The sequence below is a fragment of the Vombatus ursinus genome, unplaced genomic scaffold (genome assembly GCF_900497805.2).
Source record: "Vombatus ursinus unplaced genomic scaffold, bare-nosed wombat genome assembly UNPS02014780.1, whole genome shotgun sequence".
Classification (NCBI taxonomy): Eukaryota; Metazoa; Chordata; class Mammalia; order Diprotodontia; family Vombatidae; genus Vombatus; species Vombatus ursinus.
The window spans coordinates 2,132,307-2,155,186 of NW_020954558.1; the positions used below are offsets into that span (position 1 = coordinate 2,132,307).

The 22,880-nt window shown below is 40.0% G+C and overlaps 1 protein-coding gene across 1 annotated transcript in view; it reads left to right on the forward strand.

Annotated features, from left to right (window-relative positions):
• The window catches only part of RNF121 (ring finger protein 121), a 94,047-nt gene that overhangs the window by 32,911 nt on the left and 38,256 nt on the right, over positions 1-22,880 (forward strand). Inside the window, exons 3-4 of the mRNA XM_027866287.1 lie at positions 6,428-6,569; positions 19,547-19,701. Of these exons, the coding sequence (XP_027722088.1) occupies positions 6,428-6,569; positions 19,547-19,701 (297 nt within the window). The remainder of the gene's footprint in view (positions 1-6,427; positions 6,570-19,546; positions 19,702-22,880) is intronic.

The following is a 22,880-nucleotide window of genomic DNA, read 5'->3' on the forward strand; positions in this document are numbered from 1 at the left end:
TAGATAACTTTGATTTCATGAAACTAAAAAGCTTCTTGCACAGCCAAAATTAACGTACCTAGGATAACAGAAGTGATTGAATGGGGGGATGCAGGGAGAGGAGAATTACTTCAAATTTTTCTGATAAGAATTTGGTATTCAAAATACATAAACAACTGATAAATATATCAGACTAATAGCCATTCCCTAATACATAAGTAGTCAAAAGAACAAATGGTTTCCAAAAGAACTGCAAAGTATTCAGTCACATGAAAGAATGCTCCAAATCACTAAATAACAAGAGAAATGTAAATCAAAACAACTTTGAGGTTTCATCTCACACCATGGAAATGGGCAGAAAAGACAGAAAATGGCAAGTTAGTTGTGCAGGGGTTTTTCTTCCCCGCTGAAAAATACTGTTTGTTATGTGGGATGGCTCTTGAGGGAGAAGGGGAGGAATACTGATTATGTAAAACACAAAAGACATCAATTAAAATTTATTTTTTAAAAATAAAAGATAGTAGGGGCAGCTAGGTGGTATAGTGGATAAAGCTCTGGCCTTGGAGTCAGGAGGACCCGAGTTCAAATCCAACCTCAGACACTTGACACTTACTAGCTGTGTGACCCTGAGTAAGTCACTTAACCCCAATTGCCTCATCAAAAAAATAAATAAATAAAAGCTAGAAAAGCACTAGATTCAGGGTCAGAGGTCTTAGTTTTCTGTCTCAACTCTGCCGGTTAATTGCTGTTTATAACTTGCAGCAACTAACTAGCCTTAGTTTCTTGATCTGCAAAATGGAGCTGTATACTTTCTACCTTTCCGAATTGTTCAGTCAGTAAGCATTTATTGAGCATCTACTATATGTCAGGAACTATGCTAATTGCTGGGGATACAAAGAAAAGCAAGAAAACAATTCCTGCTTTAAAGAAGATCAAGGTCTTATGGGGAATATAACAAGCAGATAACCGGGTACAACTCTGTGTGGCTCTGTGTGTGTGTGTGTGTGTGTGTGTGTGTGTGTGTATGTGATAAATTGGGGAGAGTGTCAGAAGGAAGCCACTGAGATTAAGGAGGACTGGGATGTTTCTTGTAAGAGTTGTAACTTTAGTTGAGACTTGAAGGAAGACAGAGAAGGCAGGAGACAGAGATGAGGAGGGAGAGTTCCAGGAACTGGGGACAGCTGGTGAAAGTGTAAAGGTTGAGAAAGGTAGTATTACTTTCAAAAAACAGCAAGGAGGTACAGAGTACATAGAGCAGAAGAAAGTATAGGAAGATTGGAAAAGTAGGAAGGGGCCTGATTATAAATGACTTTAAAAGCCAAACTGAAGATTTTATATTTGACTGTGGAAGTGATTAGAAGCCACTGGAGTTTATTGAGAGAGACAGAGAGAGAGTGTGTGTGTGTGTGTGTGTGTGTGTGTGTGTGACATGGTTACACCTTTTCTTTTAGGAAATTCAATTTGACAGCTAAGTGGAGGATGGTCTGGAGTGAGAGGACGCAAGGTAAGAAGACCAAGCAACAGATCGTTGTAATAGTCCAGGCATGAGGTGATGAGGGCCGGTGCCAAGGTGACGGCAGTGTTAGACAGAAGAGGCATATAGGAGAGATGTTTTGAAAGTGTAATTGAAAGGATCTGGCAACATTTTGGCTGTGGAGCATGAGAGACAATAAGGAGTTGAAGATGACATTTCAGTTTTGAGCCTGGATGACTGGAAGGATTGTGGTTATAGAAGTAATAGAATTGACAGTAACAGAAGAAGGGAGGGTTTGGGAGAAAAGATAATGGGTTCAGTTTTAGATTGTGAGTTTAAAATTTCTGTGGGACATCCAGTTCTAGACGGCTGATAGGCAGGTGTTGTCAAGAGAGAAATTAGGGCTGGACAGATAGACCAGAATACCTGCTTAGAGATACTTGAATCAATGAGAGCTGATGAGGTCACTAAATGAAATATCATAAAGAGAGAACAGAAGAGGACCAGGACAGAGCCTTAGGAGTCCTATGGATATCCTTGGCATAGTCTTGGGAGACATCCTCTAAGATAAAATGCAGGCTCCTTTGTTTGGTATTTAAAGCCCTTCACAATCTGGCTTCAGGCTACCTTTTCACAACTATTAGAAATTTCTACAGCCTCTGTCAAAGTTTACTGAGAGGTTAAGAAGGATAAGGATTGATTGAATTTGTCAGTAGGTGATTGGTAACTTTGGTGAGAACAGTTTCAGTTGAATGATGAGATTGGAAGTCAGACTGCAGAGAGTTAGGAGAACGAGAGGAAAGGATGTGGAGGCACTTGTTGTAGATGGTCTTCTCAGGGAGTTTAGCCATGAAAGGAAGAAGAGATATAGGCCCAATAAGTAGCAGAAATGGATTGATCAATTGAGGCTTTTTTTTTTTTGAGGATGGAGGAAATGTGGATATGTTTATGGGCATTAGGGAAGCAGGCAGTAGATAGGAGAGACTGAAGATAAGTGAGAGTGTGGAGATGATAGAGGTGCAGTCTGTTGGAGGAGACGAGACGAATGGCATTACTTGTGCATGTAGAGGGGTTTACATTGGCTATTATGAGAAAATGCTATGTAAATGTGAGTTACTAGCAATTAATATCATAAAAACCTGGAGTGCATTCAGAGGAGGGTGACAGGGAGTCACAGGATTTACAATATAATAGAACAAATATTTATTATTTCCTTACAGAAGACTATGCTAGGTCTTAGATAAGATACCAAGTTAAAGAAACTGTCTTTATCCTCAGAGAGGACAATAATATACACAGTGAGCACAGTGAAGTAAATGAACAGAATGATAACAATAAAACAGTTGAAATTGAATGCTGTAAAATTATCATGACCAGGGTTATCCCCATAGAAGAGGTATGAGGAGACACCTTTCCCCTACAACCCTTTCCTTGCAAAGGTGTGGCGATGTGGGTGTAAAATATTTTTTTTAGCTCTTTGGTTATTTTTGTTTACTTAGGTTTTTTTCCTCTTTTTTTATTCTTTGTAGGTAGTACTGGCTCTCTGGGAGGGGGAGACATAATATTGGGAAATGTAGGTTTTATAAAGGCAATAAAAACTTATTTTTAAAAAATGTTAGCGATAACTCTGAGATTATAACTCTCAAGTTGTGGACTAGTAGGATGATATTGCCCTCAGCAGAGAAATAGAAAGTTTGGAAGAGGGATAGGTTGGGGAGAAATAGTATTGAGTTTCTTTTTGGAACTGATATCTCCTCTGATAGCTCTGCTTAACTTTCCTGTTTCTGTTGAAGTTTCCACCTTCAGGTACCCAGTTTCTTAACGTTGGAGTCGTTCTTGACTCTTCATTCTTACACTCCTCCTGCCAGTCGATTACCAAGTCTTGTCAGTGTCCCTCTACATTTCTCATGTCCATCTCCTCTCTACTCATGTAGCTACTACCTCTGTTGTTCAAACCCTCATCACTTTTCTCCTAAACTATTGAAATAGCCTCCTAATGAGTCTTCCTGCCTCTCTCTTCTCCAATCCATCTTTCATACAGCTTCTAAAGGACTGCTCTTAAAGCACACATCTGACTGCCACTGCCCTGTTCAGGAATCTCCAGTGACTCCCTGTTGCCTCTAGGATAAAATACAGACTACTTTGTTTGGTTTTTTAAAGCCCTTTGCATTTGGCTTCAGATTGCCTTTTCAGAGTCATTGGAACTTACTCCTCTACTGCAGACAAACTGGCCTGCTTGTTGTACCCCACAAGGCATTGCTACCTATGCACATGCTGTTCCCCACTCACCTTATGCTCTTAGAATGCCTTCTTCAAAGTCTGCTTAAGTGTGACTTTCTACGTGGAGCATTTCCTGATCCACTCCCTTCCCCCTAGCAGTTAGTTAGTGCTTCTACCTTATGTTTATTTTATATCTGCAAGTATGTGTTGTCTTCCCCAGTAAAATGTAAGCAGGGACAGTTTAGGTTTTTGGTCTTTGTGTATCCCCAGAACCTAAATAACAGTCATTTAACAAATGCTTGAAGATGAGAAAAAGAAAGGAAATCACCAAAGGGGCAAACTCTCAGAGAAAACTTGGGAGATGAGTATTAAAATTACAAGTATAAGGCTTGGTCTTGGCAAGAGGGACCGTTTCTTGTCAAAGATTGAAACAGAGGAAGAGAAAATGGGAGGATGATGTAAAAGAAGTTCTAGCAGGAGAGAAAGAGGGAGTTAATGACAAGTGGTTAACATTTTTTCCATAAAGAGGCAAGTTCTGTTGAGACAGAGGGGAAAGGGATGATATAGGTGGCAGTGCTTCTTTCTTTCTTTTTTTTCCTTTTTTTTTTTTTTTTAGGCAGTTGGGGTTAAGTGACTTGCCCAGGGTCACACAGCTAGTAAGTGTCAAGTGTTTGGTCTGAAGCCGAATTTGAACTCAGGTCCTCTCGACTTCAGGGCCAGTGATCTATCTATCCACTGTGCCACCTAGCCGCCTCAGCAGTGCTTCTTAAACTGTGGGTCTCGACCCCATGTGAGTTTGTGAAAAATATGGCAACAATAAAAGGTTTCTGAATGCCCAATGACCAAAAACTAATTCAGAATCAAACACATAGTGAATCCAAGGTATTTCTGGCAGCACTTGCCCTTGTTGCAGAGGGTCACTTCACTGGTTCTGAACACAAAGCATGTGCACCTTGCACCATGCATGCCCTCAAGCCATGCAACATCTGCTTCGAAACATGAAGATGGGTCGTGAGTGGAAAAAATTTAAGAAGCCCTGATTTTGAGAAGGTTTGAATAGCTGCTGTGGTGAGTGTGACAGCAGGTCAGGGAAGAAAGGATTCCCATGTAGCCATGCAGGCCCAATTGAGATTAGATAACATAACTTTTTTTTTTTTTTTTTTTTGGTGAGGCGATCAGGGTTAAGTGACTTGCCCAGGGTTACACAGCTAGTAAGTGTTAAGTGTCTGAGGCTGGATTTGAACTCAGGTGCTTCTGACTCCAAGACCAGAGCTCTATTCACTGCGCCACCTAGCTGCCCCTAGGTAACATAAATTTTTAATGAACCGAGTTAACATGGTGATGAGACTTTCCCCCTAGCAACATTTAGCAACATTTAGAGGAACAGTGAGAATAGATAGTGGGGTAACCCAATTTTGGAGTTTGACAAAGTATGTCAGGCAGTAGGACAAGGGGGTAAATGGTTCAATGATGGAAGATAATGTATAGTTTAATTGCCCAACCATAGAGTCAAGATTGAATAAGAGATAGACTGGAATAGTGGACTAGGAGAACAGGAAGAAACGAAAAGAGTAGAGATTGTGGTGAAGACAAAGAATAAGTTTAGGAAGAGTGAGGTAGAGGGAGAGATTGCAAGGTTAGGAATTTATATTTAGAGAAGAATTCAGAGTTTTGGATATGGAGGTAGTTCTAAGTAATAGTGAGATCAAGGATATGAGCTGTCACTTTGGGGGTTACAGTGGAATGAAAGAAAAACAAAGGTAAGTGAGACAAAGATCTTGGCCTGGAAAATATAACCTGAGAGAGATTCAGAATTTAGGTAAGACAGTCCCTCCCCTACTTTGAACTTGAAGTCTAATCAGAAGTATATGACATACACTCAGAAAATTGTAATATAAATGAGTTGGAGGGGTACACAATACGTTGTGAGACTGAGGTATGTCTTTTGGGAAGAAAGAGTCCTGATCTAATTGAGAGGTCAAAGAAGTTTCATGAAGGAGATACGGTATCATTTGAGTTGGGGTATAGATTCAGCAAGGAAGTTAGGTGGCACAGTGGATAGAGTGCTGGGCCTGGAGTCAGGGAGATTCATCTTCATGAGTTTAAATCTGTGGCCCGTGAACCATAAGCGGCCCATGGGCCGCTTGCAGCACACCAAAGAGTTTCAGGTGGCCTATGAAAAATGTAAAGGAAAATAGCCATAGGTTGTGCAGGCCTGCCTTAGACATTTACTAGCTGTGTGGTGCTGGGCAAATCACTTAATCCAGTTTGCTTCAGTTTCCTCATCTGTAAAATGAGCAGGAGAAGGAAATGGCAAACCACTCTGATATCTTTGTCAAGAAAACCCCAAGTGGGGTCGTGAAGAATGGGACAGACACAACAGAAACAACTAAACAAAAACAACACCAACAACAACAACATAGATTCAACAGGCAAAAATGTGAATGGAAGGATTTTCTAGATACAGGCTACAGTTTGGAAGTTGGACAATAAGAGACTTTATTCTGAACCATCCTGCAACTAGCCTTCCCTTTGCTTTAGGTCACCAGTACCAGGAATATTTTCCCTTTATTAACAGATTTTCTCTTAGCTAAAATATGCTTGTTTCAGGTCCTTTCCAGTTCTGACATTCTACATTCTGTGTTCTGGGAGCACTTCCAGCTATGATGTGCTATAGTTCTATATCTGTGGTAGCAGGGGTGGGGTGCTTCTAATTCCCCTGCTGCCTGTTTAACACATTTGTTTGGCTTTCAGGATCGAGCACGCACGGATGCACGCCAAGCACCGTGGCCACGAGGCCATGCATGCAGAGATGGTCCTCATCCTCATCGCCACCCTGGTGGTGGCACAGCTGCTCTTGGTGCAATGGAAGCAGAGGCATCCACGATCCTATAATGTAAGCCATTTTTCCTCCCCTGCCTCTGTTATTCCTGGAGAATCCTTACATGCAGGTAGCACTGGGCAAGTTCTCTTGAACTTGTGTGAACTGAACAACCCTGATACAGACAACGGTTCCACAGAGTATTAAAGCCATTCAGTACACATGCATAGATGGGGAAGGTATATATCCAGTAACATCCCACCTGTTTTGAACTCAGTTTATGATAACCATCCCTATATCATAATAATTTGATGATAAGATAATCATTTCTCTAACACATTAAGCTTTATGAAATGCTTTCTTTATAAGAGCCCTGTGAGATAAGTCTGGCACATACTATTTTCCTCATTTTCCAGAAGAGGAAACTAAGGCTGTTGAGCAGTTAAATGACTTGCCCAAGGTCACACAGCTAAGGGAGTGGAATAGCTGGGACTTGAATTCAGGTCTCTTGACTCCAAATACAGGAAAGACTCTACTGCACCAGGCTGTTTGTGGCTGAGGTAGAACGTTTTTTAAAGGTCTCTAAATAGTGAAAGTAGTTAAGGTGGTTAAAAACTTCTTCCCTTTTATGTAGTGATGAGCCCCTCAGTTCCTACTCATACTGTTAACTTTTATTTTATGTGAAATCCAAATATGTGTGGATTTCTGGTTTCTAAGTCCACAACAAATTAGGAGTGTGGGCTGAGGCTACAACCTAGCATAGTAGAAGAAACACTGGTAACTGGGGGAAAATAAAATACTAAATTTAAAAAATGAAAAAACACTGAACCTAGAATGAGAAGACTTAAATTAACATCTTGGATGTTCGTGACTTATTCCTGTGTAGCCTTGGATAAGCCACTCTAGGCCTCATTTTCTTGACCTATAAAATGAAGAACTTGGCCTAGCTGATCTCTGACTTTGAACTGTAGTCCTGTGATTTATGTGCTAGAAAGAGATACGTTAGCAGCAGTAAGACATCACAACTAAGTGCTTGATAATGAGAGAAGAGACAGAAAATGCATTTTAAAAGCTGACACTAGAGTCAAAGAAACAGCATTGTGTAAGGAAAAGACCACTGGACTTGGAGTCAAAGGGACTGGGTTCAGGGCCTGGTTCTGTCGCTTGCTATGGCGTGTCACTTATGTGCTCTGAGTATCCTTTTCTTCAGCTGTAAAATGGGCTAAAATCTCTACCAATCTCAACAAGTTAATTGAGAAAAGCATTTTGTACAACTTAAAGAACAGTAGAAAATGGAGCAGCTTTTTTTATTATCAAAAGTAGTAACTAATATATTCCAAACTTAAAAGCACTATCTGCTGGGGGGTTTTTTTCCAAGAAAGAAAAAGTATTTTTCAGACCATCAAACTTTATTTAAAGTGTGAATTATTATTTTAAAACCAGTAGTCTTGTGGCCCCTGAGTACTGCAGAAAATAGTCTCATGAGGGGTAGCTAGGTGGCACAGTGGATAGAACTCTGGTCTTGGAGTCAGGAGGACCTGAGTTCAAATCTGGCCTCAGACACTTGTCACTTACTAGCTGTGTGACCCTGGGCAAGTCACTTAATCCTGATTTCCTCACCAAAAAGCAAAAACAAACAAACAAAAAGGGGGCAGCTGGGTGGCACAGTGGATAGAGCACCTGCCCTGAAGTCAGGAGGACCTGAGTTCAAATCCGGCCTCAGACACATAACACTCACTAGCTGTGTGACTGGGCAAATCACTTAACCCCAATTGCCTCACCAAAAAAAAAGAAAGAAAGAAAGAAAATAATCTCACGCATCTCAAAATCCCGAGAGCATTGCTATTTTGTAAATTAGTGCAATAATTGGTATTCATAATTTTAATCCTGAGTTGACAGAAAAAGAGTAAAATTATGACCTATGTGTTCTGCTTAAGAAGGTAGTGTCATTTAAAAAAGAAAAGAAAAAGAAAGGTAGTATCATATATCTTAGGAAAATTTTCAAAATAAAATAGGTCTTGAGTGCATAGCAAGCTGATCCCCTAGCTCTCCAATAAAGGTCTCCAAAATTGGTCATTCCAATTGCCTTATTCCCTAAAGGTTCCAGGAAGCTAGGGTTTGGCTGTAATCCAGGTAAGTGGGTTTTTCAGAAAGAGAGAAGACTTATGGGTCTTCATCACCAGAGTGGTCCTTCATGAAATCAGTGGTTTCCAGGAGCTCTTTAAATGACTGACAGTAAATGATGGGCCAGGGAGGGCATTCAGTGTATACAGCATAGCCACCAATAATTCTCAAAGCCAAGTAGGGGACAGTGGGGTAAAAGGGCCTTTGAGGAGAGGAAAGGAAGGGGTCCAACATGGATATATACAGATGTGAGGCTTTTTATTAACCCTATACTTGGCTCCAACTAGCATTTGAATTCAACTAGCCTAAAAACTGTTGACAAGACTATCATCATAGTGGGTAACATAATCCTATGATTAGAATGATGCCCAGAATTCACTTCAGTAGGCTTTCTCTCAAGACTCCCTAAACTAATAATTCCTGTGTCAGCGCCATTCTTGTGGTGACACATAACCATGGAGAAGGCCCTTTCTCTCACTGCAGGTTTCTTAGTGCTCTCCTTGGCCAAAGGGGATTGAGACCAAAAGGAATGAGCAAGCTCAGAAATAGTTAAGAATTAGACTCCCTTCTAATTGAGCTAGTCCTTGACTCCTAACATTTGAAGGATGAAATAATAATTAGGTTTTAATAATAATCAGGTTCCCCTCTGATGCTTCATCAAAGCAGAGAGGCAGACCTGAGATCTCTAGGGCTATGCTGTGAAACAAGTTCTGGCAGGTCCTACCAAGCTGTCAGGGCTCCAGGCATGGGCCAGCAATGGATAACGTGAAGTCATTTCTGATAGTTTCTTTGACTGTAGCAGCTTATGAAGACCACAAAGGACAGAGTTAGGCCAACCAGATGGCACAGTGGGAAGAGCTCTGGGTTCCATCCTGAAATCAGGAAGACCCAAGTTCAAATCTATGTGACCTTGGGTGTAAATCACTTAACCTTTTGTTCAGTTTCCTCATCTGTAAAGTGGGAGAAATGATAGCACCTGCTGGCGGGGGTTGTTGTAAGGGTCAAATTAGATAATAATTGTAAAGCTCTTAGCACAGTGCCTGACACAAAGGAAGTGCTATATAAATGCTAGTTTTTGTTGATATTATTATTATTAATTAGGGATCAGAAGGTGGAAGTCTCATGAGGTAGATTTGGACTCAGTTCAAGGAATAACTTCTTAGCAATCAAAGCTGTCCAACTTTCAAATAATTGACTTATGAGGTAGTGAGGTCCCTTTTACTAGAAGTGTTAATGCTTTGATTGGTTACCTTTGTTGGAGATGCCAGAGAAGATTCTTGCCTTGGGTAAAATAATAACATTAATAATAAGCAATAAAAACATTTATGTAACATTCTAAGGTTTACAAAGCACTTCACAAATATTATCTCATTTTATCTTTACAACAACTCTAGGAGGGGTAGGTGCTATTATTAAAACAATTTTACAGAGGAGAAAGCTGAGGCAGACAGAGGTTAAGTGTTGCATATGGTCACATAGCTACGAAATGTCTGAGACTAGATTTAAACTGAGGTCTTCCTGACTCTGGTTCTAGTGCTCTCTTGATTGTACCATCTAGCTGACTCTAGGTGGGTAGAAAGTTCTAGATTACCTCCAGTGTCTTGTTTATACCAAGAGACAGTGTGGCCTAGTGGAAAGAGCCAGGACTTGGAGCCAGGAGAGAACTGGGTTTAAATCCTGCCTTCGTAGTTTCTGTGTGAGTTCAGGCAAGTCACTTCATATTACTGAAACTGTTTCTTGCATAAAATGGAAATGTAACAATATTTACATTGTCCACCTTACAGGTTGTTTGAGAAGGTACCTTGTATGTAAAGCATAATGAACTATAGAAAATAAGTTACTATTCCAATTCTGAATTAGACCAGTGAGACCCAGTTTCACAGCTTCTCTATCAGATAAGGTATTATTGAAAGGATAACAACAGGCTGTCCAGTCTTGGAAACTGCTAGAGATAGGATCAATGGGTAAAACTTGTCACTAAGGTGACATCATTAGCTTCTATCTAGCCAGATTTTGAGACTTGTGTTACTTGCCTTACCTTTGGTACTCACCTAAAATGCTTTTCCCTGCTTGGGCTACCCATTTATTTAAAATGTCTCCCTCTGGGCACTCCTCAACCATTTCCCATCATCATGCTGAATTCACAAACTGGAGAATCATAGAATCCTAGGAGTAGGAGGGAATTTTTATTTATTGCTTTGTTTTTAAATACATTTTTATTGGTGTCTTTTTTTTTTTTAACATTACCATAATTTCTCCTAGTATTCATTTCAAGAATGTTAACATGGAGTCAATATGAGTCAAGTAAAATTTTGGCAACAGAGTATTCTGTTTCTTAGCTTCCAAAGAAGAGAGAATGTAAACTAAGTATAACATTTCTCGGCCATTTGGGTTAAAAATGTCCTACTCCTTTCAGTCCCCAAATTTCAGATACTCTTTGGAGGAAGTAATTAACCTTTTCTGAAGATAATTACTACTGGGAGATCAGTGAAGGATTCATGAAAGAGTTGCTATTTGAGTTGGATATGAAAGGTTAGATTAGACTTCCCATTTGCTTAAAATATCCTCTTTCAAGCACTTCACAACTATTCCCCATCATGATGAATTCAGAAGTAGAGAATCATAGAATCCTAAGAGAAGGAAAGAATTTTTGTTTATTGCTTTGTTTTAAAATAAATTTTTATTGATGTCATTTGTTTCTTTTTCCATCACCATAATTTTCCCCAGTATATCTTCCCCTCTCCCTCCCAGAAAACTATCCCATATTGCAAATAACATTTTCTAGGGAAAAAAAAAAGATAAGGGAGAAAAAATCATCATAACTGGTAAGCACATTGAAAAAGTCTGAAACTAACCAACCAATGATGGTAGAGTAGGAGTATCTATAAAAGTAAAATCCTAAATATTTGAAGTCTTGAAGAAAAAGAAAACTAATCCTCTGATATAAATCCTTCATTTCTTTATGTCCCGGAGGGCCTCTGGCTTACCTGTGTGCCCTTAGTAAGCCCTATTCCTAACCTATTTTGAGGTAATTTTAAAAAATTCTTAGAATTGTCAGGGACCTTACAGGTCATCTAATTTAGGTACTTAGCCAGTGAACTCCAGAGGAGATCATACAGCCATGACTCGAACACTTCAAGTGACAAGGAGCTTCCTGTTTTATAAGCCAGCTATTAGATTATTGGACACTTTAAAAGTTCTTCCTTAAAAGAGCCAAAAATTCTCCCTGAGGCATCTTTCTCTTGGCCCTAATTCTGGCCTTTGGGATCATGGAGTATAGGTTGGCTGCATTTTCCATATGATAGCCTTTCAGATATTTGAAGATAGTTATCTTGCCCCCCCAAGTCTACTCTTTTCCAGGCTAAATATCCTCAGTTTATTCTGTCTCTCTTTAGTTTGACAAGGATCCATTAATTACCACCCTTTAGACCACCAATTCTGTTTTGTCTTCAGCCCAGTTAGCCATCTTTGCTGCAGACTAGTTTAAGCAAGTTTAAGCTCTCAGACCTCAGTTTCCCCATTAGCCAAACAATAGTGTCTCCTCCCTGCTTCTTATTTTAGGAAGATAAAGGAATGCTAAAGTAATAGAAGATCCTGATAACATTTGGAAGATCAAAAGTATAAAGTGCTGTGAACCTGTGCAGATGTCTGGGTGGCAATCTCTTGGGGTAAAAACATCGTCCTGTTTTTATCTTCAGATCTTGAGAGAAATGATTGAAGAATCTAACAGTTTTCATCTTTTTTTTTTTTCCAGTCAACTAACAAGCACTTACTAAGTGTTTACTATATGGCAGACATTGTGCTATTGGGGATACAAGCACAACAATGAAACAATCCCTGCCCTTAAGGAGCTTACAATCTATTCAAGGTTAACAGTATTAAGAAAGCCTTTTCAGTTGGATGAAGAGTTTGGAAGTCAAACTACAGAGGTTTGAGAAGTGAGCGAGAGGAGAGGAAATGAAGGCAACTAAGAGTAGAGAACATTTTCTATAGACTTAGGAAGAATGATGCTACATTGTTTGGAACACTTGGAGAGGCTATAGTAAAAAGTGGGCTGGATTTGGGGTCAGAGGGCCTGGGTACAGAGCTTAGTCCTGCCACTTGCTATTTCTTCTCTCTTTTTTCCCTCCCATATTAACCATTTTGCAAAAAAAAAAAAAAAATAGTAAAAAGCAAGAAGCATAAAGAAAGTGAAAAAAGTATATTTTAATTTGCACTCAGAGTTTATCAGTTCTCTCTCTGGATGTGGATAGTATTTTCATTATGTGGGTACTTTGGAATTGTATTGGATTGTATTGATCAGAGTAGCCAAGTCTCTCACAGTGGATCATTGTTATAATATTGCTGTTACTAACAGTTTTCATCTTTCCTATGCCTGCCCTGCACTGCCTCATGGTAGGCAGTGTCGCAATACTCCAGCACTGATTAGAGGATTTTGAACTATCACCTTCTCAGCCTTCTTTGCAACTTTCTGTTGGGAAATCCTACCATTCCTCAAGATTGGGCTTCGTCCTCCAGGAAGCCTTCCCTGAACTTTCCAGTGTACTTTGATCTCTCCAATAGCTAGAAGAGAGAAATCATGCTTAGTCATCTTATCATCACATCCCACCCACTTCTCCACACTCTCCTTCCCCCAGCCTCCCACCAGCTGAGTAGAGTGCTTTGTACAGAGTGCTTAGTAAATATGGAGAATCCTAGATGAGGAAGGAATGTAGACAGCAGGCCATCTAGCTAGATGTCTTCTCCAGTGCCCCTAACAAATGGCCATCCAGAGTTATATCCACTTAGGATTAGTTAACAATTATTAAATGACTACTGTGTGCTAAATTTAGAGCCAGAACTGACTTTAGAGGTGATCTAGTCTAAACCCTTCATTTTACACGTGAGGAAACTGAGGCCCGGTGAAGTTAAGTGATTTATCTATGGTCACAAATGTACTTGAGGGTACCTGTCTAGTGGTAGAGAATTACTTATCTACAAAAACAGTCTATTCTACCCTTGGATTGTTTTCATTGTTAGGAAGTCCTTCTCTATTTCTAACTGAAATTTTCTTCGCTCAAACTTTTATGCATTGGTCCAAGTTCTGCCCCCTGAAACCAAGCAGAACAAGTCTAATCCTTCTCTCATATACATTATAGCATTTTGACCAACATTGCATTTTTTGGTAGTGAGACAGTCAACAGGGTATAATGGAAAGCACACTATTGGAATCAGATTCTGGCCCCTCAATCTATTAGCTGTGTGACCTAAATATAAGTCAGTTTTTTCCTCTCTCTGAGTGTGCTTCTTTATCTGTTAAATAAAAAGAATAATTTAATTTCTCCTTACCTCCCTCATAGGGTTTTTGTAAGGCTGAAATGAGAAAATGATAAGGAATGTGCTTGTAAATTGTAAAGCACTTTATAAATCTAAGCTGCTCTATACTGCACCTGCATATTCATTTGTTACCACCAGATGTCAGGAGAGTCCGTTGGGGGGGTCTGAGTTTGTTAGCAAAGCTACTAGCTTATAATAACACTCTATAGTAAAGCTTCTAAAATGAGATTATTAAGTTAAACAATGATAAAATAACACAGAAAAAACTTTCAGAGCAAAGAAAATAGAGAAAACACTCAGATGAGAGACCAATTTGCTCATTTTTCATGTTAACATCGTAGAATCTCAGAACTGGAAAAGACCACAGAGGTCATCCAATACAATCTGAATCATGAAATACTTCTGCATCATTCCAGACAAGTCTTTCCCCCCCCCAGCATCTTCTTGAAAACCTTTGAGTGATGGAGAGTTCAGTAACTGTCAAAGAGCCCATTATAATTTGGGACCACTCTCAGTAGGAAGTTTTTCTTTCTGTTGAATCTCAGTCTACCTCCCATTAACTCTCTCTTTCCCCCTTTTCTTTTTAGTTCTTTCTTCAGTGACTGAGTAGGACAGTTCCTCAAATACTTGAAAACAATGATTGTTACCCCACCCTCTAGATTTAAACATCTCCAGTTCCTGCACTTGATCATCTTCTTATGTTCCTGTGGCCTGGGTTTCAATCCCTCCCCAGTCCTGGTCGCTCTCTGCTGGACAGATTCTGACTTGTCATTTCCTTCCTAAAACCTAAAACTTAAGTTCCAGAGTTGAACAAAGTTTTCCAAATGTATGCTGGCCAAATATATGCTAACTAAAAGTCCCTGGTAATTCTATTTTGCCTGTATCTCTACCATTTATCTTAGCCATAGGCAGGTCTGAAAGCTGAACTCATCCTTGAGTTTAACTTCATCTCAAACCTTGGTATCTATTCTTTAGGCCTTTGCTTTCTCATCTCCCTTTATGCTCTCTCAATCGTTTTTATGAGTTTTCATTCAACCCTGCCTATTCATCAGGACATAGAATGTTAATGTTTAATGTGACATAAGATCATTAATTCAAATCCTTCTGTTTTACAGAGGAGGAAACTGAAGCTCAGAAAGGAGATGGGAAATTTCAGGGGTATAGAGAGTGTAGGTGGCAGAACCATAGCCAGAACATAAATCTTAGGGTCGCAGATAGAGTTGGAAGAGCTCTTAGAAGCCAATTAATGCAGCCTTGTTTTATAGAGGAAGAAACTGAGGCCTAAAGGATGAAGTAATTTGCCCAAGTTTACAAAATGTAAGTATCAGAATTAGGATTTGGACCACAGTCTTTTCTCTTACTCCAAATCTAGCATTTTTTCTCTCACATTACCATGCCTCCTGTGACCCAAAGCTCTACAATGCTTCATCAAGGCATCTCTAAATTTTCTGGTCAGCTCAAGGGTCACAAGAACATGTGACTTCTTTGAAAGAACATTTGATTTCAACAAATATGTTAAACCCCTCTAATGAGCAAGGCTCTGTAATTGGCACTGGAGAAACAAATAGAGATAGTCCCTATTTTTAGGGAACCTATAATTTAATACTTGTATCTATGATGCTAGAAAGTAGCTAGGATGGAAGTTTAACAGTTGTGATTCAATGGAAAATTAGCTGCAAATGGGAGATCTCTATAAGGTAATTAGAGAAATTTGGGGAGGAAAGCTCTTTCATAAGAGGTGTGTGTGAGACAGAGTATCAGAGAAGGCTTCATGGAGAGATTGCACCTGAAATGATCTCAAAGGATCAGAGCTAGGAAGAAAAAACATCAGGAGATGTGAGGAGGCTGAAAGAGAGGAACTTAATTCTAGGCATTGAAAGAGGAGAGAATAAGATAAAATCATAGAATCAGATTGAAAGAGATCTGAGTCCAGCTATCTCATTTTACAAATAAGGAAACTGAAGCACTCATTAGTATCTGAAGCATGATTTGAACTCAAGTCTTCCTGACTCCAAGGTAACTATTCACTGTGCCATGCTGCCTCTCTGCCTGGGGGCAGTTTGGCTGGAATGTCCTGTACATGAATGGAAGTAGTGTGAGTGAGCTGGAAAAATAGTGTGTCATTAGATTCTGGAACCTTGAGGGTGCTGGTGTCAGAGCTTTAGACTCTGGGAGGCAGTGAGGAACCCTAGAGACAGCTAGGTAGCGTAGTGAATAGTATTGGATTTGGAGTCAGGAAGACATAGGTTCAAATTTGGCCTCATACTTTACTAATTTTGTCACTCTGTTCAAGTTATTTAACCTCTCAGCCTCAGTTTTTCTCTTATCTGTAAGATGGGAATGATTATAGCACCTATTTCACAAGGTCATTGTGAGGATCCAACTTCCAAGTGATATATAGAGCTATTAGCATCACTTAAGGTTTTTTAAACGGGGCAGTGATAATCACCATAGTGTTGCTGTAGAAAAATGGGCTGGAGAATTTCCTGCTTAAAACTGTTTAAGGAATTTGTTTCTTTTTGTTTTGTTGTTGTTGTTGTTTGTGAGGCAATTGGGGTTAGGTGATGCCCAGGGTCACACAGCTAGTGAGTATTATGTGTCTGAGGTCGGATTTGAGCTCAGGCCCTCCTGACTCCAGGGCCAGTGCTCTATCCACTGTACTACCTAGTTGCCCCACTAGGTTGCTTTTTTAACAGCTTTAAAATTTCGGAGTTGAAAGCTAAACACTGAACAGGTGTGTATATATACACACACGCACACACACGCACATACATACATACATACATACATACATACACACATACATATACACATATATACATATATATCATATAAGCATATGTAAATGTGCTTATATATACAACATATATACAAATACATATATATATATATAACATAGCATATAAAGCTAGGAAAATCCTTTACTTTGTTTCAGTTACGTTGCAAGATCATGTCACTGTTTCTGGTTGTGAATCAAATCTCTCTATCTGTAAGGCCACCTAGCCACACTCATCTTTTTGCTTTGTCCTCTTTCCTCTTGCATCCTGAGTTTCCATGTTGGAAGCTTGTGTTGTAAGCTCGTAGCTTTTGTCTTCAGTGCTGTTTCAACCTCAGATTCTACGAACAGGGGAGAACACCATGACTGTTACTGTGTTAGTTATTACTCTGCTGTTTGAAAAGCTGTCCAGAGGCCAAAAGTACAGAAACATTCTCAAGTAGGACACACTTTGCTTGGCTATGAATAGTTCTCCCACAATCTGTTGTAGTGTGTGTTCTGTTTTAAAAATGCTATAGAGGAAAATAGAAGGGTTGGGGGTTAAGAGAAGAGGGGGAGATATAGAAGGGAGGGCAGATTAGGGGAAAGGGTATACAGAATGTATGCCATCCTGGGGTGGGGGGAGGGATGAGATGGGGAGAAAATTTGGAACTCAAAATCTTGGGGAAGTTAATGCTGAAAACTAAAATTAAATAAATTTAAAAAAAATTTTTTAAAAACCTCAAATGAGGTCATGAAAAAAATTTTTACACCTAATTGGAGTAAAATAAAATATTATTTTTAATAAAAATAAATAAATAAAAATGCTGAAGAGCTTTGAGATCAAGAACCCTGAAGAAGCTTTCAGCTTTTCACTCAGTTGAAGGTGGCTCTGGAGCTGAACTTTGAAGAAGGGAGCTATTGAATCTCTTTAACTCTAATCTACCCTGTACATAACACTCCTTCTATCTTATTTATGGCTGGTACTCCTTTCTCAGAACCATACAGTGGCTGTTTACTGCCCACTAAATTCAGTTTAATAGACATTAAGGCACTCTGCTAGGCACTGGTGATACAAAGACAGAGAATAAATATTATACTGCCTACCTAATAAAGTATAAACTCCTTATGCTGGCATTCTGGGTACCCTCCACAATCTACCCTCCTATTAATCTTCCTTAAATACCTATCTTACGTCATCCTTTTTTCACCATGGGCCTGTCATTCGAGGTCCTGCACAGTCTGGGACCTCCTTCCTTGTGCAGCCTCATCTCACACTACACCCAAGAACCACTGAGCCAGACCAGACCTCACCGTTCTGTGCCTTCAGTTCATGTCATTCTCTATACTTAGAATGTCATAGATTCACAGATCTGGAGTTGGAATAGACCACAGAGGTCATTTTGTCATAGAATCATAGATCTCTAGCTGGAAGAAACTTCAGAACCCATCTAATCCAATCTCTTCATTTTTCTAGGTGAGGAACCATAGGCTCAGGGAGTGACCGCAAGGTCACACAGGCAGCAAATGGCAGTGCTGGGATTCAAACCAAAGTCCTCTAACTCCAAAGCCAGCTCTCTTTTGTTAAGGACTGTTAAGGGGTTCCCTGAACTCGTCTTTTTGAGTTGCCATATTTTCCAGAAACACTGGACCCAGAGCATTCAGGAGGCCCTGAATGTGTCAAGGACAAAGGCCCCGTACTTCCCAGCTGACATAACTTGTTGTTTGCACCGCAAGCTGGATTCCCTGTGTGTCCTTGGGAGGCAAGACAGGTGCCAGGTAGTCTGTGCCAGGCTGGGAAAAGGCTTGTGCAGCTGGGGTCCTTTGCAGATAAACAGATCCTCCTATCTTCATAGTCTAGTGGTTCCTAAGGAAAAAGAATGCGAAAAGAAAGCCGTCACCTTGCTTTTTGTCCTTTTCCCTAATATTACTGCACCTGTCCCCTCCTGTGCCATGCCCCTTCATGTTTTGTCCTCCTCCTTTTGTTGTACTGTCATAACTAAGCAAACTTCTGTAAGGACTGTGAACTCTTAGGGTTCTACATGCGTATTCCTTTCTGTTATAATAAACTTGGCTTTCACACAAGTCTCGTGACGTGATTGCCCTGTTGAAATTCTTACTTTGATAATAACAGATATTACACTTGAGAGGTTTTCAGAATGCTTTACATTCATTATATCACTAAATCTTTACAGCCCTGTGAGGGAGGTACTACAATCAATCTCTCAATCAATAAGCTTTTTTTATTTTATTTTTTTATTTTAGACTTAAATACCCAATAAGAAAAGAGAAAGAAACATAAACGTAAATATTGAAAGTTAAATGCAAAATAAAAGAAAAAAAAGCATTGCTATGCATAGCCAAATGTAAGAGGATCCGAAATATACAGCAATAATTTCCATTTCAAGAAAGCCCATATAATCATATAATAAATACTGTGCATTGTGTTGAGAGCTGTCCATCTTTTCTTTGCTTCCTTTTAAGATTTCTTTTGTTCTCTGCTCTGTACATTTTTTACTTTGTTCTCACTTATTTGCTCTCCCAATTCTCCTCTCCAGTATTTCTCACCTGACACTTTGTCTGCCTTTCCCTTATGTATTTAACCATTTATCTTTTTATATTATTTATGTATCTTTCATATTAACCCTGCCTGACTATGAGCTCCATGTGGGCAGAGGTTATATGTTAGTCAAACTATATAATTCCCCCAGTACCTAACATAGTGAGTGCTCTGCACATAGTTGATACTTAATAAATATCTGTTGAACTGAAGTGAGGTGATAAATGTAGAAGGGCTTTTTAACATAAAGCCTTTATATGTGTAAGCTGTGTTATCATCATTGTATTTGTGTTTCAGATGGTGACCCTCTTTCAGATGTGGGTTGTCCCCCTCTATTTCACAGTGAAGCTACACTGGTGGAGGTTCCTAGTGATCTGGGTCCTGTTCTCTGCTGTTACCGCCTTTGTTACTTTCCGAGCTACTCGAAAACCTTTGGTGCAGACAACCCCGAGGTGAGAATTATGCAGGGGAGAAGGGCATAGGGGAGGGATTGGATCATAGAATCATGGCATTGTAGAAGCAGCCCTATCTAGAATGCCACCCTACTCTTCACCAGTTTCCCATCTGCCCCCCCTATTTCTCTCCACCAATGTAAAGAGCAATTGCCTGAGCAGAATTCACTCCTCTGCCTTGTAAGGCCTGATGGGATGCTTTAGCTCTCAGATAGGCTGGTCATCGCAGTGTAGAGCTTCCAGAGACCATGCTGCCCTGCAGTTTGGTTCTTCCTGGGCATTTTAACATTAGAAGTCCGTTTCAAGTTTGTACCCCCGGTGGTCAAACAAAATGTGATTAGGAATCACTCATCTCCAAAGTGAAGGGGTTGTTGGGGCAGCTAGGTGGCACAGTGGATACAGCACCGGCCCTGGAGTCAGGAGGAGTTGAGTTCAAATCCGGCCTCAGACACATAACATTTACTAGCTGTGTGACCCTGGGCAAGTCACTTAACCCCATTGCCTAGCAAAACAAAACAAAACAAACAAAAAAAAACAATGAAGGGTTTGGACTAGATGACCGAACCCGGGATTGGGTTTCCTTGAGACAGGGGTGAAGTGGATGAGTAGTGAACTCTCCATCGTTGTAGAACGGCAAAGTGAATTTGAATGATCACTTATAAAGTCTGTTGTAAAAGGAACACTTTTTCTGATATGAATTGGACTAGATGGACTTCAAAATAGTGCTGGAACCGGAAAGGGAGAATTCTTTTCTACATCTGATTTTCACTTATACAGAGGAACTGGGATAAAAATAATGGGTACTTTTTGACAATAACTACTCCCTCTTAGAGTTTGTGATGACAAGAGGCAAAAAACGAATGTTAAAAAATAATAAAAATAAAATCAGAGACAGAGAGAAGCCAGGCTTAGTTTGCCATTCCCCTAGATTTTGGGAAAGTAGATCTCAAAGGTTTCAGAGAAAGGAAAAGTGGATTCCATGGACTAAAATTCTACAAGGGAAGTCAATTCAGGAGACATGGAAAACCCTCAAAAAGGAGGGTCTGGGAGGAGCTAGGTAGCGCAGTGGATAGAGCACTGGCCCTGGATTCAGGAGGACCTGAGTTCAAATATGGCCTCAGACACATAACACTTACTAGCTGTGTGACTCTAGGCAAGTCACTTAATCCCCATTGCCCCCCCAAAACAGGGGAAAAAAAAAAAGGAGGGTTTGCAGCCACACAGGGAAACAGTTCTGATTTGGAGGGAAAATGGGAGTTGTGGGAAGAGACTGTTGAGGATTCACAGAGAATTAATAAGACATGTACAGAAAATGAAATGTATGGCAGGTAGGATGAATGTAAAAATATGACTCAAGTCTGTAAAAATAGTCAAATACTTGAGTCAAAGCTCAGATTGAGTTGAAATGGACAAGAAAAGCTAAGAATAAGAAATAGTTTTTTTGTTGTTTTTTTTTAAGCTATGTTAGGATTATAGCTAGCAGTGATTGGGACAATGATAATTGATTTCAGAGGAAAGATAATGTTGCCTAATCTTTATTTTGCTTCTGTTTGCTCTGCCAAAGAGAACGTTGGAGTCGGGGGAAAAAAACCGTGCAGAAGTGGCTAATGGGGAATTGATAGGAATGAGTAAGGAAACTGTAAGAACCCTTCATGAGTCGACATTATCTGGCCCAGAAGCCCAGTGTCTTCACACAGTGCTTCTCCAAGGGTATGGGCCAGGGGATTTTCACCAAAGATGCCATGAAATTTTGCTCTCCAGATATCTAAAACTTTATTATTTATAAACTTCCTACTTTGACCGCTCCCAGAAATTCATTTGCTTTTGAGCTTGCAGTTCATGTTGTAAACCATCAAACTCTGAACAAAACAAAATGTCCTCCCAAACTGCAAGTGATTACAAATATTTATAGCTCTCAGAATGTTAGGTCACTCCACCCCGAGTATTCCTTCCCATACCCCAAGACTTCTACATTCCCCAGTCCCCAACCTCAACTGCAGTTTGATGCCTGATCTCATGAAATGTGGTCTGTTAATTGCTGAATTAAATGGGCTATTCTCAGTGCTCATCCTTGAAGTCTCTACCATATTTGACACTGTCGACTACTTTCTACTTGTTAGACACCTTTTCTTCCCTCGGTTTTTTTAATACTGTTCTCTCATGGTTCATCTCACATATGTCATCAACATCACTGTTCAGATTATTGATGAGAAAAGTTGTCTGAGACCAGTCTCAAGAGGCTGCCACTTGAGACTTCCCTCCAGGCTGACTTTAGTTACTCTTTAGGTCCAATTTTTCTACCAGTTGAAAGTCCCTCTGATTTTACTATCATTTAGCCCAGATCTCCCCATCTTTTTCGCAAGGATATTTTAAGTGATATTGTCCCTTTAATCACAAACATAGCTCTAGTCCTGGTGCCTGATGTGATGGAAAAAGCTATGGTCTAGGAACCTAAAGGAAGAGGCTTTCAAGTCCTGGCTGTGCCAGTCGTTAGATGTGTGGTCTTGGGCAAGGCACTTGAATTCTTTGAGTCCTCTCATGTAAAGTGTGTCAGGTTTAATCCTATGTTGTGACGTTTCCCCTGATCTGGCATTCTCACTACCACTAATTGAAGTAAATGTCAACCCCTAACATACCACACAACATTTAGCACAGTGCCTAGCACACAGTAGGTGCACAGTAAATGCTGGGGGTTGGGCTGGTGGCTTAATAAAAGAGAAGTTAAGAGCCTTTCCATGGGTTAGGAAGCTATTTAATAGCAGAGAAGCATTTTGGACTGTTTGGCCTGAGGTATCAACCTTGTCTCTGTTCTCTTCTTATACTTGAATAATATGTGATCCCAGATTTGAAGATTTGATTTTGGGGCCCTAGGATCCCCATGTTTCTGACAAGTGAGCATAGCTAGAGCCATTGAGGTCACTCAGGTATAGGGCCTCCATCCTCTGCATCCCTTATTCCTTCTTTGTGGGAAGTGGTAAGGTCATTTCATCTCCTTTTACTTCTGTCATTTCCTCTGCCACACCCCTCTTCCTTCTCAAAAAAAAAGTTGGCTAGTCTTCTTCCTGGGCTGTGACCACAAGGCCCCAGCTCTGCATCATTCACAATAGCAACCTTACCCTCAGACCAGCCAGTTAAGGTGCTGTAAAGTGTGGGTGTAGAGGAATAAACATTACATATGG